Below are 17622 nucleotides of genomic sequence, written 5' to 3' on the forward strand. Positions count from 1 at the left end.
TCTTTGGCTGTCAGTTTCTAACTCTAATTCTGCACTCCCCAGTTCCCAAGCAGTGGGAAGTCAAAGTCAACTATTACAGCAGCTTTTCCCAGCCTGGTGCCCATCAGGTGTTTTGGACTACAACTCCCATCAGCCCTAGCTGGCTGAGACTCATGGAACTTGTAGTCCAAAGCAGCTGGAGGTCACCATTGCTGGCTGCATTACAGGATGTGTTTCTTGGCAAAATGAGAGCACCAACTATATACAAAGTTTTCATAATATAATCTCTTTATTTACAAATGTACAAGTTGAATGGGTATTACAGCAGCATATAAACAAGCATATAGGTAGGCAATACTACTAATACTCTTAATTATATGCCACCCATCTGACTGGGTTGCCCCAGCCGCTCTGGGTGACTTTCCAGCAAAACATTGCTAGACCCACAGCAACATCAATTCTAGACCTCCAAATCATCTCCTTGGTGACTCTGCTAGTCAAAGATCAAACTGCTCCTTACATCTCTTCTGCATCACTCTCTCTCTCCATTGGATATGACTTGTCAAGAGACAGTCCATCCATGGTGGCTGGAAAGAGCACAAAGAGCAGCGTTAACTGCTCATCAATGTCCACTGTCACATCAGCAGACTTTGTGGTCACCATGATTGACAACCATACAGAGGTCTTGTAAATCTGACCATTGTTGCTGGCCCCTCATTCCCAATCTAGTCACACATAATTTTAGTCCACCCCCATTTCGTCTAATTCAGGGTGAGTGATAGACACCAAGGTTTCGTTGCCTTTTAGATGTAAGTCTATTTGGTTCCTTTCCATTCAATGAAGTGGCCAGTTATTGACCCAGGATGGACTAAAATCAAGTCTTTTTAATCTCTGATCCAGAATCGGGACTAGAGAGTGACCCTCCTAAGATGAAAATCACATATGTGGGAGAGGAATGATTCCCTAAAGTTTCTCCTGCCCTGCCGACAGCTTGCTCTGTTTTCTGAGGATAACAGTCTTTTTCTCTGTTTCCCTAGCTTGACTGTGCTTTCTCTTTTCCCTCAGGAACAATGAGGTGACTTGGTTTGGTGATGTGCATGGTGTCTTTGGTCCTTCAATGGCTAAGGCTAGGTTTGGGATTGGTGCCACCCCTCCCTGCTTCACACATATGGCCTAGATTATTAGCAGCGCCGGCTGGTGCCAAGAAGATCTCTGCTAGGCCGAACACAGCTCTGGGCCTCTGGGAGCAACCAAGGCACTTTGATATAATTCATCACCTCCTTGGCTGGGCTACGCTGAGACGCGTCGGGCATCAACAGTCCCCGCAGCATCTCCAATGCCTGGGGAGTAAAACGCCCCCAATGGGGTGGGCGCGGGGAAAAGCGGGGGCTGCGATGCCAGCAGACAAATTTGCGGTAGTACCGGTCAGCAGGTACAGCTGTGAGCCAGGGGAAGTAGCCGGTTAGCACGCAGAAGAGCAGCACTCCCAGGGACCATGTGTCAAGGCTGGGCTGGGCCTCCAAACGAGCTTTGGGGCCCAGCGTGCTCAACTCGGGGGCCGTGTATGGTAGGCTCTCTGGCAAAGCCTCAATGGCCCGGCCTCGCGGGCAGCTCAGCCCAAAGTCGGTCAGCTTGATGCGGCGGCACTCCGGGTCACACAGCAGCACATTCTCTGGTTTGACATCGCGATGCACCAGCCCCTTCGTTTCCATGTACTCAAGGGCACTGGCAAGCTGCAGGGCGCAGCGCTTGACCCGCTGCTCAGGCACACCAACCTGGAGGAAGTAAAGGAGAGATGAAAGTCACATGTGCAGCCACACAAATTCCCTGAAGGTAGAAACATCTCCAGGCTCCATTCCTCAGTTCTCTGATAGGGCTAGGCGCTAACTGCTTTTCAACATCATGATATATCACCAGCTAAATATTGTGATATACCAATATATCACAATGTCTGGAATAAGGATGAAACTATGTAGAGATAAACAGTGGGCTGGGGGATACCTGGTTTTCAACACTGTAATATATCACAGTGTCTGAAATATATGTAGAGGCATTGGCTGGCATCATGGGTTTTCCCACATCGTGATTTTTGCATAGCACACAAACACACATCATGATTCACAATATATTTTCATGTCAAAAATTATGAAACTAATATCATGATATGGACTTCATTCTCTGGTGTGCTCAAGCAGGGATAGATTATATTGTTGGAAGTCTTAGGGCAGCTATATGCTTGGGTCCTCTTTCGAGGTTCATGATTGATCCCCTTTGCATTAACAACTTCCATTCAGTTCAGTTGCCTAAGTCAAGATGAGTGGATGCACTCTTATCTAGTCTTTTTAAGCACTTGCTCTCAGGCAGCTTTCCAGAACTTGAAAAGGAGCCAGTGAGGAATAAAATAGTGCATATGCACTTGTAAGGCTGGCTGTATCTTGTGTTTCTGTGATCATGTGTTGTAAGTACAGTGGTACCTCGGGTTACATACGCTTCAGGTTATAGACTCCGCTAACCCAGAAATAGTGCTTCAGGTTAAGAACTTTGCTTCAGGATGAGAACAGAAATCGCGCTCCGGCGGCACAGCAGCAGGAGGAGGCCCCATTAGCTAAAGTGGTGCTTCAGGTTAAGAACAGCTTCAGGTTAAGTACGGACCTCCGGAACGAATTAAGTACTTAACCCGAGGTGCCACTGTATTGCATTTGATATCACATAAAAAAGACAGCATGCAGGGAAGCTTTTAAAATACATTTCTAATTTCTCAGGCATGAACAGTAGTTAGAAAGCTCAACTATACCTTTGACTAAAAAGCCCAATTGATTAAAGAAGCAGAAGACTTTTTAAAAATGCAAAAAATACAAGTGTTTATAAAAACTTCATATGGTGAGTACCATCTTCAAAGAGGCATTGTCTCTTCTCAGGCAGGAGGAATGCCTCTTCTTAAAAGATGTTTTCTGCTGAAAACTAAAGGTAGCATGCATCTCGCTTCAGAAATATTGTTTTGACCTATATGCAGATTTAACCAACAGAGTAATCAGCTGCAACTCATAGGCAATCTTATTACTACAGGTGGTCCTGGCAGTGAAAACCAGCCTGGTACTATTCCATGATTTGAAATGACGTGGGAGTAGGGGGGAAAGGGGCCTACAAGCAAAGAAACTCCATTCTCTCACATCTTTCTCCTCCACCATAACTTTTCGAAAAGCATGGAATGGGGTGGGAAGCTGCCAACTACAGAAGGCATGTGGTCTGTGTCCATGCCTGGTGGGTTTGTTACCTGTGGAACCATGAGCGAGAAGAGGTCACTGGCCAAAGCCAACTCCTGTGCAAAGACATAGTGTTTGGGGGTCTGGAAAGCAATCCCAAGGGCAGTGGCAATGCAGGGATGGGCCCCCAAAGTCAGCGCAATGCAGTATTCATTCACGAAATCTAGCAATTCTGTAGCCTTCTTGTGTACAAATTTCAGTGCCATGGGTGTTCCTGCAAGAGAGAAGAGAAGTGGTTCCTCCAGATGACCAATTTATTAAACATTCATCCTGATTTGCTGACACAAAGCTTACACGGAGGTTAGACTATGTCTGATTTTTACTTATTAAGCATTTGTGCTGATTTGTTTGCAGGGCGGTTATAGGACAATGAGCAATTATTCTGCATTCATCTTGATTTGCTTACGGAGTCCTTATCAGCCTCCCCATTAATTGTTCTTTTATCCTACACTCTCCAATGTTCTTCCCTGCCACTTTCATAGTGGGAAAAAGTCAGTTTCTTATTTAAAGTGGATTTATTGTGCTAGGGCAACAGAGTGCTTCAGTCCACCTAAATGTGCCAAACTAAATTTATGAAATGTGCTTGGATCCCTCCCACAAAACAATGGCAACCGGGAGGCAGCCAAGAGACCCTTGGCCCCTGAAAGAGAGGAGAAAATATAAAGGACTTGAGTGCCCCCCAAGGACATTCCACATCAAACAAGCTAGTCTCACATTTTGCTCTTGTGGTGCAAAAGCGAACACAATTCTTTTCAGCAAAACAACAACATGCTATCAATTTAAATGATGCTGCTTTAGATCCAGTATAACTTATTTCAACCAGACAGTTCAACCATGACTTCATTTCCCATTGATTTTAGAAGGATCTACAGAGAAATCCTATATATGTCTACTCAGTACCAGAAATAAATCCAAATGATGTAAGCAAGTACAGGATTAAAGTATAATTGCAACTACATAGATAGGGTCCATCCCAATACTTGAAAATCACCCTTGAAACAATAATGGAGAGAATAATTCAAAGATTATAGGAGACTACGTTCACCATTCTGCAGGTATAACAACATCCCCTATTTTCTCTGAAAATGCAAGTGGCACGTACATTTCCTTGTGTAGACTAGCAAAAAAAGAGATGTTGGTATTTCTTCTTTTTCAGGAGACAGACAGATCTACATTTCTTCAGAGTAGAATGCAAGCTTTCCAGAGCTGGGAACGGATGAGTTCTGTTCTCCTCAGAAAGGATCCTGTTAACTCTCTTTAGATGGACTCTCCACTCTCACCCCAGAAATCTATTCAACTGACACTTTCTAACGGCCACTTCACCAACATTCTAGAAGAACCTTCTCGGCCCCTTCAGGTAGAATAACATGGACTGATTTACACACATATCTTACACCTAAGTTCTCTCATAGTTCAGTGATCTGTTTTGTAGCCTTCTCTGCCTCTCCATCCTCTTGGGTTCTGACCTACCTTGGCGTTGGTGGACTGCCATCAGCACATGCCCATAGGAGCCACTGCCAAGCTCTCGGAGGACAGTGTAACTCGTAGCCACCTCCACCTGGGGCAGGTTCTGAGAAGTCAACAACACCATCTCTTCAAGTCGTTTTGCGATGTCACCAGAGACGAGCTTCATGGCTGTTCAGGAGGAGCGACAGAAGAGACTTGGGGTGAATGCAAAAAGACCACTGACCAACTGCCAATGTACCCTTCTGCATGTACACTTTTTTTGTGGGTGCCAGGTGACTAAAATGCATAGCAGGAATTGGGGCAGCGGTCACCCTTCTGCATTGAAGGCAAAAGGCCCAATGAGAAAGAAATAATTGGAGAGGCATTTTTCCTGTGCCTTCCGAAGTAAACAGTAGATCTAGGAATAGCCATTTCCATGAAACAGACTCTCATGAAACTGGACCATTCTGCATAACACAGGGGGAAAGGCCTGCAACGCTATAAAGACTGCACAATTGCCCATTCACCTTGATAGGTTCAGACAGCACAAGGCAACCGTAATTATGTTATCTCACTACTGCAGATGGTCCCTTCCTTTCTATAGAAAGGGGGGTCATTTGTTACCCAACATGATGTTTTCCCTCCCCACACTTCCTTGCTCCTGAAACAGCATGTATTGCCATGTGAGAGCAATGATTCCGTTTTTTGGCATGGAATCAGAAATGATGACACCAGAGTGTTTACATAACCAGACACCCCAGGTATTGGGCTTTGCATCAGCTGCCTCTGATGGACAGCCAGATGCTGCCCAACTCTGGTGGAGCAAGACACAAAATGAGACTCAGTGCAGAGTCCTGTGCCAGATGAGGGATGATTGCAAAAAGGTTTGTGATGCTGGAGTTCTGACCTGGTGAGTGTAAAGAAAGGAGCACTTCTAACAGTGTGCAGAGTGCTTTTGTTCACAGCAACCACAACCAATGCTTACATATTTGGGATCTGGGGGAAACACTTAGGGGGCAGAGAGTTTGATTAACAGGCAGCTGTGTTTCAGTCTCAGTACTCCTCACGTTAGACAAAACTGTGAGGACTGGGATGGCGGGGGTGGGGAATAACTTAAGGATGTTTTAGCTACAAACAACACAAATCATTCCTATAATCAGGCCTTTTTTTCCCCTTCAGCTGGAACTCACAAGAATTCAGTTCCAACACCTTTCAAGTAGATGCTGTTGCCATTATAAGAGAACAAGGGAGGCATTTAGGGTGAGTTCCGGCACCTCATTTTCTAGAAAAATAGCGCTGCCTATAAAAAATGCATTTTTCTGCAAGTGGCTCTATTTGGCTTCCTCCCTTGGTGCAGGGTATAAAGCAAGAGAAAGACACTTAGGTTGCAATCTCATGCATAGGAGTGAGTCTTGAATTCAGTGGAACATGCTTCTGATTACACAGTTAAAGTCAAATGCACTCCCTAGCCTGTCAGTTTTGCACCTGAATTACAGTTACAGGAATTGCAAAGAGCACTCTAAACCTACTTGGCTTACCTACCTGCCAGGCCTCTAAGACACACACTTACCTGCCACAATGGTGCTGGGGCACTTGTGCTTCTTCCTTTCAGAGTGTTTTGTTGACTGACTTGCTGTCTGTCTGTCTGTTTGGGACCTGCCATGTGGAGATCCTCATAGAGCCTTTTATAGCAGCCACTTCCCATCTGGTTCAGTCCAGTCGCATAAATAGGGAAGGCGGCCAAGCCACCCCCTCTCATCTCTTCTCTGCCCCAAAAGGTCAGGGCTCTGGAGTCCAGGCAGTTCCATGGGGCAGGATTAGCAGCCACTTAACAAGGTTATTTTTACCTACGCTTGCCCAGCTGCTGCTACGCATATGTCTATTTGTCCCAGATGTTCCTGGAAAGAAGTGCTTGTCTCTTCTCGCTCTTCAAAGGCCCGGTGGTAGCTGAGCTTTGATGAGACAAAGTGTATCAGGCCAGAGAAGAAAGGCCACTGTGCCCTTAGAGATCCATCTTTTCATAACTTGCCAGGTAGCTGGTCACTGCCCCAGCCCCAGCCTCAACCTACAACCCATTGCAGAGCACATCAAACCAAATAATAATTATTGGTGACAAGCACTAAGCCTGAGAGATAATATATAACTTACTAGGGGCTGTGCACCAGCTCACTCTGCTCACTAACTCCCATCATGCCTCCCACACCAAACCCCTAGAGCTTCCCTTGCTTTGCACTTGCCCAACCCCATTTCCAAAGCCACTTTTCAATTCGGCAGTCCTGCTTTGTACCCATTTCCCACTTCACCTCCATGTCCATGCCTCTTCCCTTCTTCCTTTTGTGCACCCCCCCCCGCACAAAAACCACCCTGCATCTTCCTCTTCCCACCCATTTCAACTACAGTGGTACCTCGGGTTACATACACTTCAGGTTACATATGCTTCAGGTTACAGACTTCGCTAACCAAAAAATAGTACCTCGGGTTAAGAACTTTGCTTCAGGATGAGAACAGAAATTGTGCTCTGGCGGTGCGGCAGCAGTGGGAGGCCCCATTAGCTAAAGTGGTGCTTGAGGTTAAGAACGGACCTCCGGAACGAATTAAGTACTTAACCCGAGGTACCACTGTACTAAACACCCTTTTCTCTTCCACCTATTTATAAAGCTACCTTCCTTTCCTGTTCTGCAGACCCCTTCATGCCCCTGTTTTCATCTTCAACCCAGCCACATGCATCCTGCTGCCTTCTTTTTTTGCAACCTGTTTTGCACCCTCATTCATTATTTTTTCTCTCGACCCTCCTTACTTGCCTCAACTCTCCCTTGCAGATAGAGAGCTCTCATTTCCACACCTTCCAGAGTTGTGCAGTCCCATTTGTGAGCATGCACACAGGCTCACACACATGCAATTACCTTCACCCCCTTTCCCTAGCTCTTCCTCCTTTTTTCAAGTCTCCCTTGCGTACAGACCACCCTCAATTTCCATGCCTCCTCCTCTCTCATATTCTGCAACTCCCTTTGGGCATTCCACCCCATGCTGATATAAGTCATTGCATCTTTAAGATGATTAGAATAGAATCTTAGTTAAGAGCACTCCTGTCAGTTAGCTTATTCAGTTAGAAAATGTTAAGTCCAGTTGATGGATGTTGGGCATATATGGGTGTTTGCTTGTTGACAAAGTATCTGTTTTAAATTACTACACTGAAGCTGGAACTTCATGCTGAAGACAACACATGATACCAGGAGTGAAATACATGATTATGGGATAGTACTATGGAGTATTTGAGAGCTGTGGAATAGAAGAAGTAGAAATTTAAAACAGCCTTCCAATCTTTCAAGGTCTCTTTCATCTTGTTGCAAGCCCTCAAAGGCTATTAAAACTCCTGTGTCTGAGGCCAATAAAACTTAGGAGCCAGGAGGAGATAAAGAGTCCATTGATTTATTCCTTTCCAAGCAATCGGTTACAGTCGGATCGTTCCGAAAAAGCTGCAACCGCGACTCTGATGCCTGGGGGTGATATTTATAAGATTTTTTACAGAAAACATTTCAATTTTCTCCAATCATATGCATAGAAACATTTTCCCATTACCTCATTCTAATTGTTGGATACATTTCATGTTAGTGCGCTTGCGCAAGCTAAGCATAAGCACCGGCTGTTTTGCTCTCATGTATATGGTTCTATTCTCCATATAGAAACCCTGTGTTACATTTTTATAGCAAAATCGATTGTGCTTTGTTGAACCTACGCATATAGCTGCGTATGTTCTGTGATGAAAATGTTTGCTTCTTCTCTTCCCATGGGAAAGGACACTTGCATAACAAAAGCTTTTTCAGCAGTTTCTAAGCTTTTACTTGGCATTTTCTTAAAGCTACAGGCTTCTGTGAGTTCCTTTTTCCAGTCTTACCAATTTTGGGGCCCCTCCCACAATCTCACTGTACTTAAATAATGCAAAAGATTGAGAAAAGCAGGGATGGAGAGACACTGAGGCTTAAAAACTAAAACCAAAAAACTAACACAACAGAGTCTTTCACAACTCCCTTCTTGCTCAAACCTTGTTTTAAACTGCCACCTCTTTCCCTCAGTATCACCCTTGCTTGCTATACTCAAGCCTCTGCCATTTAGTATTGCCATTTCCCCCTCCATTTCTTCCTGCTTTATTCAAACTCCTGTTGTTTAAAGGTGCTTGGTGTTTCTCCACTCCCACTTTAGTCAAACCTCTGCCATTCTTTCAAACCATCATTTCCCCCCTCTCAGTTTCCATCCTTTCCTTCTCCCATGCAATGGCCACTAGTGTTGTACAACCTGCCTTCATTTTTGCTCCTCTATCCCTCCCTGGCTTTGTGCAAATCCAGGGGTGTGGTGTGACACTACAAATCATCCAATGGGGGCTTCAGAAATACATTCTTACATTTTTATAATATTGAGGCACAAGGAAGAAGACAAAATGGCTTACTATCACCAATTGTTTGTGAATCAGAAACATCTAAGGGTCATCAAAAGAATCCTGATCTGCCCATTTCTGGTTCATATTATTGACACAAGGGTCCCATTTTCCAAGCACAATGCATTCCCAGGAAATTGCTCATTAGGCAAGTGTTTGCTTAACGAGCTGACAATTTCCATTCTTTCCTATAGGAACATTTCTATTTTGTGATTTGTCCAATATCCCTCCTCACTCCCTCCATGGTTTCTTTCTGAAACAGCTGCAGCCAACCATCAAATGAGAGACAAAGGGAAAGCTGATTTGTTCAATCTCTCCCCACTTCCTCCCTGCCTGGTTTAAGCCTGAAAATGGCTGCCACTGACCAGCAAAGCACAAACAAGTAAGGGATTCAGCTGTTCAGATATCTGAATTGGTGGTGTGTATGGTAAGGTTTGGGTACTGATGCCTTGTGTTCAGATAAGTGAATTTTCGCATGGCAAGCATTCAGAAAGCGAGACCTGCACGTAATTTGATTCGGTTTTGGTCATTCTGTATTTTATGATTTTATATACTTCCTTGATATTTTTTCTGAGTTGGTGGTTTATAACTATTATTCTATTCTATTCTATTCTAGAATAGAATAGAATAGAATATAGAATATATTCTATAGAATATAGAATATAGAATATAGAATATAGAATATAGAATATAGAATATAGAATATATTCTATTCTAGAATAGAATAGAGTAGAATATTCTAGAATAGAATATTATATATTTGGTATATGAATATATACACTTGCTGTTTTCCCCTGGCTAAATTCAAATTGCACAAAGTGTTCCTTTCCAGCTCCACCCAAGTCATCTGGGTGTGACACATTCCATAAGTTTGGAATAGCCATTGCCCATCAAATAACAGGCCATACAAAAACCTAGACAGTAAGGGCTACTTTGCGTAATGAAGAATAAGGCTGGTGATGTTATATGGCAACTATGCAGTTGCTTTTTCACACAATATATCTGCACAAATATATCCCATCAAAGGGCTACCTATTAGCGTGGATGGCAGGAGTGCCAACTTGAATAAAATATTGGGAGAGGGGTCAGGTAAGCCATGCCCAGCATAATTGATCACAAGACACAGTGCATGAGCACCATTTGAATGGCAATGCCCATCAACTCTATTTTATTAGGGAGGCCAAAGACCCCTTGGCCCCTGGGGGTTTGCTCCTGTAGTGGGTAGGAAACTGGAGATAGTGTTCAACTGAAAGCAGTCATGTGTAGATGAACATGCACAAAAGCTCATGCAGAAAAATCGGATCCATGTGACTGATGTGTACATCAACACTTTGATGCGTACACAGCCACTGTTAAGCAATTTTGAGGATGAACCCTGAAAGCTTAGAATTGAGTACCCCTTCTCACCAGATCTATTTACCTGATGTGCATCAACAGGAAGCCTTCTGCAAAAGGGCCTGCTGATATGTGTATTTTCCCTGAACAGATTTTTGTCCTGACCTTTGCTTATTCCTTGGCAGCCTTTGCCTAGCGTGTGGCTTGCCCTTTGCCAGTGGTGGCTTACTGATGTACAAATGCAATAAACTCCCTCTGGGGAAGGGCTGGGGGGGGGGGGGCTTACACAGGCAGATGGGCAGTGCGCTGTTTGTTTGGTCTGGGTTTCCATAGAGAGTCACTCGCTGAAATTCTTTAGTGCTCTTGGAGAGAAGGGGGCAAAGAGAGGAGCAGAGGAAAAGTTCTCTTGGTGTGCAGAGCTCAGCTTTTTCAGCAGGCACTACTGCCTGTCTGGGAGCATAAAGCTAGAAAAAGGCAAATAACTTCTCCTCCTTAGTGGGGCTTGTCAGATGTGCTGTCAGGGCAGGATTTGAGGGCAGAAGTCCAGAGCCCTGCTCAGAAAAAGCTCCCTCATATGCAGCTGGACTGGCTTACGAGCGTTCAAAGAACATTATCTTACCCCTCACGAGGCAATTTGGAGTAAGTGAAGTAAAACACTTTGCCATCAACAGAGCATTCTCCCCCTCCCATCCATAATACCATTAGGTAATGGTGTTATGGAAACTAATGGAAGGAAAGTACAACAGTTGCTTCAGGGGGCAGATTCAAGAGGGAATTGGAAATTTTACCCCTCCAGTGTCAACTTCAGTATGTAAAATTACGCACGAAAGGGACATCATTCACATATCAAGGCTGTTGATGCTGCTGCTGTTTTTACAGTAAAAGCTTGGAGGAGAAATCCATTGAACCCGGGTAGGGATCCAATGGCCCTCTAAATCAGGCTTCCTCAACCTTGGCCCTCCAGATGTTTTTGGCGTACAACTCCCATGATCCCTAGCTAGCAGGACCAGTGGTCAGGGATGCTGGGAATTGTAGTCTCAAAACAACTGGAGGGCTGAGGTTGAGGGAGCCTGCTTTCAGTGTTGTTGGGCTCCATGTCCCATTATGGCCAGTGGTCAGGAGGGATGATGGGAGCCGTAGTCCAACAAACACCCCGCAGGCTGAGCACCAGCCATTCATGCACTAAACCTTTCCCCCTCTTGCATCTTAGCACCTCACAGTCAGTTGTTCCAGGCGTTTTCTCCCTTTCTTCAGTTAATGGAGGTAGAAAAGGGAGCAAAGTGCCTGAAACAACCAACAGTGGAAAGGTAAGATGCAGGAAGAGAGAAATTTAGCTCCTCTCTCCCACGTGGGGGGCTTTTTTTCAGCTGGAGTTTGCTGGGATTAAGTTCTGGCACCTCTCAGGTGGGTGCCATTGCCATTCTAAGAGAATGAGGCAGGTGTTAATGGTGAGTTTCAGCACCTCTTTTTGTAGAAAAGTAGGACTCAAACCCCTACCACCACCTGTACCACTTTACATGTGAATAAGCAACACACCTAAAAAACCCCCACAATGGTCTACCACATCACAATCCAGTGTGTATGTTTGGGCCTTGCCCAAAGTATGGGAAATAGGGTTCTTTTTTGTTATTTGACGAAGTGTCTTGGTGGGCAGTGTATAACATCTTCCCAACCGAATTGAAGACTTTCCTGAGCTCTGAGCTGCACCTTAGGGTGTGAGCCTTGTCAGAAACCTCCCAGATTGATACCACCGTGCCTAATTAATCAGGAGGTTTATCACTCCATTTGATTAATATTGCCTCACCTCCATCTTTGATGTGGGTTACATAAACTCACCCAGGTTGGTCACCGACCTGTGAACTATCCAGGCCAGTCATCTCTGGGTACTGCAGCCATGGCAACCCCCTCCCTATAAACACTTTTGCTCCTTTAGAGTCAAGATTGTTCCGTTGCCATAGCCAAAGATGGCTCATGCAGCTTCCATCCGGGGGGGGGGGGTCCAGAATGGGTCAGGAACTGGACCCATTATGATGCCCATTGTTCCATTCCATGACTGATCCTCCTTAACCGTCAGTCTTGCTGCCCTGGAGCCCATCCAGCTGGCGGGTGGCACATTCCTGCCTAATGAACCTCCAGGCAACAGCTGCAGACTTGGGCGCTGTTTACCTTGGCAAGGGTGCTTTCTGTTGGTCATTATCCTGGCACAGTAATGAGGGGATCAACACTCAGCTGGTATTTTGAGCTGGAGTTTTAGCGTCATGTATAGACCAAGATAAACCACTGACTTTATGTGGTACGCTGTGGGGGGTTGTTGTTGTTGATGATGTTGATTATTATTATTATTTTGCTAAAACCACCACTGTGTTCACAATGTGCTCTAGCCTCTGCTTCTAGCAATGGTTATTCAGAGCATGAGATCCCAGTTTGAATTTCAGGTCAACCAGAACTTGCTGTGTGGCCTCAGACCGGCCTCAGACTCTCAGGCCCCCCTCATCTGCGCTACTGGGATTAAAAATACTGGCTAACCTCACAGTATTGTATTACTGGAATCTGAGCGCTTGTAGCATTTCTAGGAAAACACTAAAGTATCATTAGTGCTTGATTGTAGTGAAAATGAAACCACTGTTTAGTGGTTACGTATACAAAAACATGGATAACATAAAGTGAAACAAGCTTCAAAGGGAGACCTGTCATTAGGAACACGGTTATAACATTTAAAACTTATCTATTCAGGCATCTGGTTATCACAGAGGTCTATGGGAAGCCTGCAAGAAGAACCTCATTGGCTCTTTTAGGAGGCTGAAGCTATGACTATATATGCATACATTAGCTATACAAGCACACTGAGCCTACCAAAGCTGAAAAATTTAATTATTTCCTTACTGTGTAATAATTATATTTAATTTACTTTAGGATTCAGAATTAATGTTCTGTTTTTATTTTTCTACATTCTCATATCAACTTTACCTCAAGTAATATTTCTAGAAAAAGGTTCTTAGGTGTATGTGGTCTCCCCCTTTCCCATTTTTATCCTCACAAGAAACCTGTGAGGTAAATTTATTATGCTGAAAAGTGGTGACCAGACATCACAACAATAAAGGAATTTGAACACAGATTTCTCCTAAGTCCTACTGCTATTGCCCACATCATACTTGCTTTCCAGTTTCTTTCTCCTTTCTTAGGTGCTTTCAAGATGGTCAAAAAGCAGGTTATAAATGTAAATCATAATGGGTTTGCTAAAATTCTCCTGAATGCCACCACAGCAGCAGCAGCAACAACAACAACAACAATGGAAAGTGCTTCACACATTCTTGGCCAACTATGCAACAAGTCAGCTTTGATGTTTGAAGGGTCTGCAACTGCTGCACCACCTAAGAAACTGACTAGGCAGCTGCTGCAACTGTCAGATGCACCAAAAGGAAAAACAGAAAATTACTCACATACAATAGAGTGCTATGTACCAGTTCTGTGGCTCCCCAAGCTGGCAATGCAGAGAACTACAGCCATTTCCTAAAGCGGGGTTTAAAGGAAAATTCACCCATAGCCTAGTCCTGCTCATATTTCCTCAGATGTGAGTCCCACTGAATTTAATTAATTTTACTTTTGAGTCAATGAGCACAGAATTGCAGCTTCCTGTTGCCTTTTTTCACAGGATACAGTACTTAAAATCTCTTCTTCGACGACCACTTGTAGCTGAGTAAGATTGTCTCCCATGAACACGGTCTTAACAGTGAGTTCGTAAGTGACTGTGGAGGCCAATTCTGAATCCACACGTCCTTCCACAGTTGGGACATAGGTTTCCGGGCGGGAGTTGGTCATGGTGAGGGTTTGCCAAGCGTGCCTTCCTTTTAGCTCATTTCTCCCTTGCGTCCTGAGTTTGAGTGTCTTCAAAGCCCATGACACCTTTGGTAAAGACTGTTCTCCAACTGGAGTGCTCACAGGTCAGTGTCTCCCAATTGCCAGTGTTTATACTATATTTTTAAAGATTTGCTTGAGAGAGTTTTTAAACCTCTTTTGTTGACCACCGGCATTACGCTTTCCATTTTTAAGTTCAGAATAGAGCAGTTTCTTTGGAAGATGATAATCAGGCATCTGCACAACATGACCAGTCCAACAAAGTTGATGTTACAGAATCATTGCTTCGACATTAGTGATCTTTGCTTCTTCCAGTACACTGTTATTAGCTTGCCTGTCTTCCCAAGTGATGTGTAGAATTTTTGGGAGACACCATTGATGGAATCTGTCGAGGAGTTGGAGATGGCATTTATAAGTAGTCCACATTTCAGAAGCACAGTAAGGTTGGTAGTACAATAGCTTTGTAAACAAGCATTTTGGTTTCCCTGCGAATGTCCTGGTCCTCAAACACTCTGCACTTCAATCAGGAGAAACCTGCACTCACAGAGCTCAGGCGATGCTGGATTTCGGCATCAGTGTCAGCCCTTGTGGAAAGATAACTGCCCAGGTAGGAGAAATGATCGACACTTTTCAACGTTACACCATTGAGTTGGATTTGTAATGCTGCAGAGGGATTGTTTGTGCTTATTGGTGCAGCGCTTTGGTTTTTTTGGATGTTGAGCGATAGGCCAAGCTTTTTGTAAGCTTCTGTGAAGCTATTTAGGATGGTTTGGAGGTCATCCACTGAGTGTGCACACACTACGTTGTCATCAGCATACTGAAGCTCTATGACGGAAGTTAGCGTAACCCTACTCTTTGTCTTCAGCCTACGCAGATTAAAGAACTTTCCATCTGTTCAGTATATGATTTCTACTCCAGTGGGACGTTTCCCTTTGACAAAGTGTAGGATCATGGCGATGAAAATAATATCTAGAGTTGGGGCGATAACACAACCCTATTTAACACCTGATCCCACTGTGAATGATTCACTTTGAGAGCCATTGTTACCTGTGATTGTTGCTGTCAAATCACAACCTTAAGGGGAGGAGGATCCTATATTTATGCATGTCCAGATGCCATTTTTTAATCTCAAGGAAGCATACCAAGCACTGTTCCTCATTTAAAATGAGTTGTGATCCAAGGAGAACCCTGATACAGCTTCTTCCTGTAGTGAATATGGCATTTGGAAATCATTAATGTGTGGGGTTTCAAGGGCTGTCTCCAAATATGCACCCTCCCAACTCATTTCAATGACAAGCCACATTTTAGAGCTATAAAACGGACTTTGCATATTCAGTGTGGCAAGCAACACATTTCTGTGTAACACTGTTGTCATCCCTATCTGCCAGAATTGATAGCAAAGAAGAACTGGCATGAGCAGGGCAGAAAACAGGTATCACTCCTCCAGAGCCAAGGTAGAAAGTTAGTGTCTTCCACAGTGTAACTTATATTGAAGCAGGGTGTGCTCTCATCATAATAAGGATTCTCAAACTTTCTACCTCCCTAGCCCCCTGCCACCTGAGGTGGCTGAAAATTAATGGACACAAAATGGTGTTATGGGGCAGCCTGTCAATGGAAGCAGAATTTGGCAAAAACTGGCCGGCAAGTACTGAAATCATATCTCGTCCATTTTTAGAGATAGTTAAATTCTTTGCCACATCACTTTGTTTGTGACAAATGCAGGCACTTGCACATTGCCAATAAGAACAATTGAGTACACGGGCAATACCTTCAGAGTTGGCATTCCTGTCTTGGTGCTGTGAGGTGGAAACACACACAGAGAGAAACACGAGAAATGCTTCCTTTATGGGTAGTTGGGTGTGAAGTTTTGCTTTTCTTTGCACATGCGTGTAAATAGGGATGAAGAGAGCCACCACAAAAGGAATCCTCATCATCAGGCAAGTTGTACTTTAATAAAATCATAGCACAGAAATGCAGCAAGCTATTTTTGTGTGTTACCCCTAACAAAGATACTTAACTGTTCCCAGTATTTTCCCCGATGTATTGTTTAGATTTCACATAATTGCTAGGCAATTCAACCCTACCCCATTCTGTATTTCAGCTGGGCCTGCATCTTTCCCTCACATCAAACCCTAGAACAGCAAAGTGATATTCCCCTCTTCCTTTCCCAGCTGCTTCCAAAGCATTTTTATAGATAACTTTGCACACAGATGGGTAGCCACTTCCTTGGACTTGCATGAGAACTGTTTCAGACCAAGGCATCAGCTGATCTGAAAGAGGGTACACATTCCCAGAACCAGCCCCTACTTCCACTAATAATTTTTAACAGGAATAGAAACCCCATCCTCTGGCCTGGAAGCTGGATCAGAGCAGATGCTGAGGGCAAGCAAAGGATGCCTATCATGGTCTGCCTTGAAGAACCTTCCTCTGAAACACTTGATTCCCCCCGCCCCGCTCCAATCTAAACATATTTTGTCTTTATAGGATTTGCACTGTGGATCATTTCTGATCTTCGCAATGCTCCATTGGAGCTTGTGTGTAAAAGGAATTTGCAAAAATGGAATGCCGGAGTTGCAATATGAGATCAAGGCAGTACCGGGGGGGGGGGGGGGGCAGCAGGACCATCCCTTCCAGCATCTATGAAATGATGATCTGGTAGGCACAATCTATATTTGCATTGCCTTTTGCAGTCATTGCACCAGTCTCCATGGAATCAATGGGAAGCCACAATGCTAGAAAGCGGGGCGGGGGGGGGGGCAGGTTTCTCATCATGGCTCCTAGCCTCCTAAGAGAAAGCTTGTATCAATGCTTTCTTTAGTCTCCACTTCCTATCTCAACCAAATGGCCAGATTCAATTCTCACCATGTTCCATATTCACCCACAAGTTTTATAGATGCAGCCACAACATGGAAGGCTACCAGTGGACTGTATTTTCCAAGCATATCCTTATCTGAGGACCAAGGCGGTCAACAAAAAGCATGGATGAGATCCATGGCTTTCCTTTCAAGAGTGCTTCCCTCTCCACCATCACAAAACAGGTTCCCTTCTAGCCTTGGAGATAAATCTGAGGACAGGATGGAGGCTGAGCGAGAACAAGGAAGAATAGTGACAGAACATGTGTTTGGTACACCTGAAGGCTCCTAGTCAACCTCCAGATTTAGAGCGTTCCTCAAGCATTGCAGTCAATGACAAAACCCAACAAGAGTTGAAATATAAGTACTTAGATCAGGGGTAACCAACATGGTGCCTTCCAGCTCCCATCAGCCCCAACCAACATGGCCAGGGATGAGTTGGTGTCCAGCATCTGGGGGG

The 17622-nt window shown here is 44.3% G+C and overlaps 2 protein-coding genes across 3 annotated transcripts in view; one reads left to right on the top strand and one right to left on the bottom strand.

Moving 5' to 3' along the window:
• Window positions 1–249: 249 nt before the first annotated feature.
• Window positions 250–4875, bottom strand: LOC308461499 (serine/threonine-protein kinase SBK1-like; the record flags this gene model as incomplete). Of its 2 annotated transcripts, none has more annotated exons than XM_080978493.1 (3): window positions 250–1754; window positions 3254–3456; window positions 4713–4875. In XM_080978493.1, the coding sequence occupies 3 exons, from the start codon at window positions 4873–4875 to the stop codon at window positions 1161–1163; spliced, it is 960 nt and encodes a 319-aa protein (XP_080834619.1). In that variant the 3' UTR covers window positions 250–1160. The 2 variants fall into 2 exon arrangements, with proteins under 2 accessions (XP_080834619.1, XP_080834620.1); XM_080978494.1 differs by lacking the exon at window positions 4713–4875 and adding an exon at window positions 4345–4488.
• The window catches only part of LOC308461462 (uncharacterized protein), a 31490-nt gene continuing 18637 nt past the window's right edge, over window positions 4770–17622 (top strand). Inside the window, exons 1-2 of the mRNA XM_080978422.1 lie at window positions 4770–4909; window positions 5868–5948. The gene's annotated coding sequence lies outside the window, so the exon portion shown is untranslated. The remainder of the gene's footprint in view (window positions 4910–5867; window positions 5949–17622) is intronic.

The sequence above is a fragment of the Podarcis pityusensis genome (genome assembly GCF_964106645.2).
Source record: "Podarcis pityusensis genome assembly, chromosome: 13".
NCBI lineage: Eukaryota > Metazoa > Chordata > Lepidosauria > Squamata > Lacertidae > Podarcis > Podarcis pityusensis.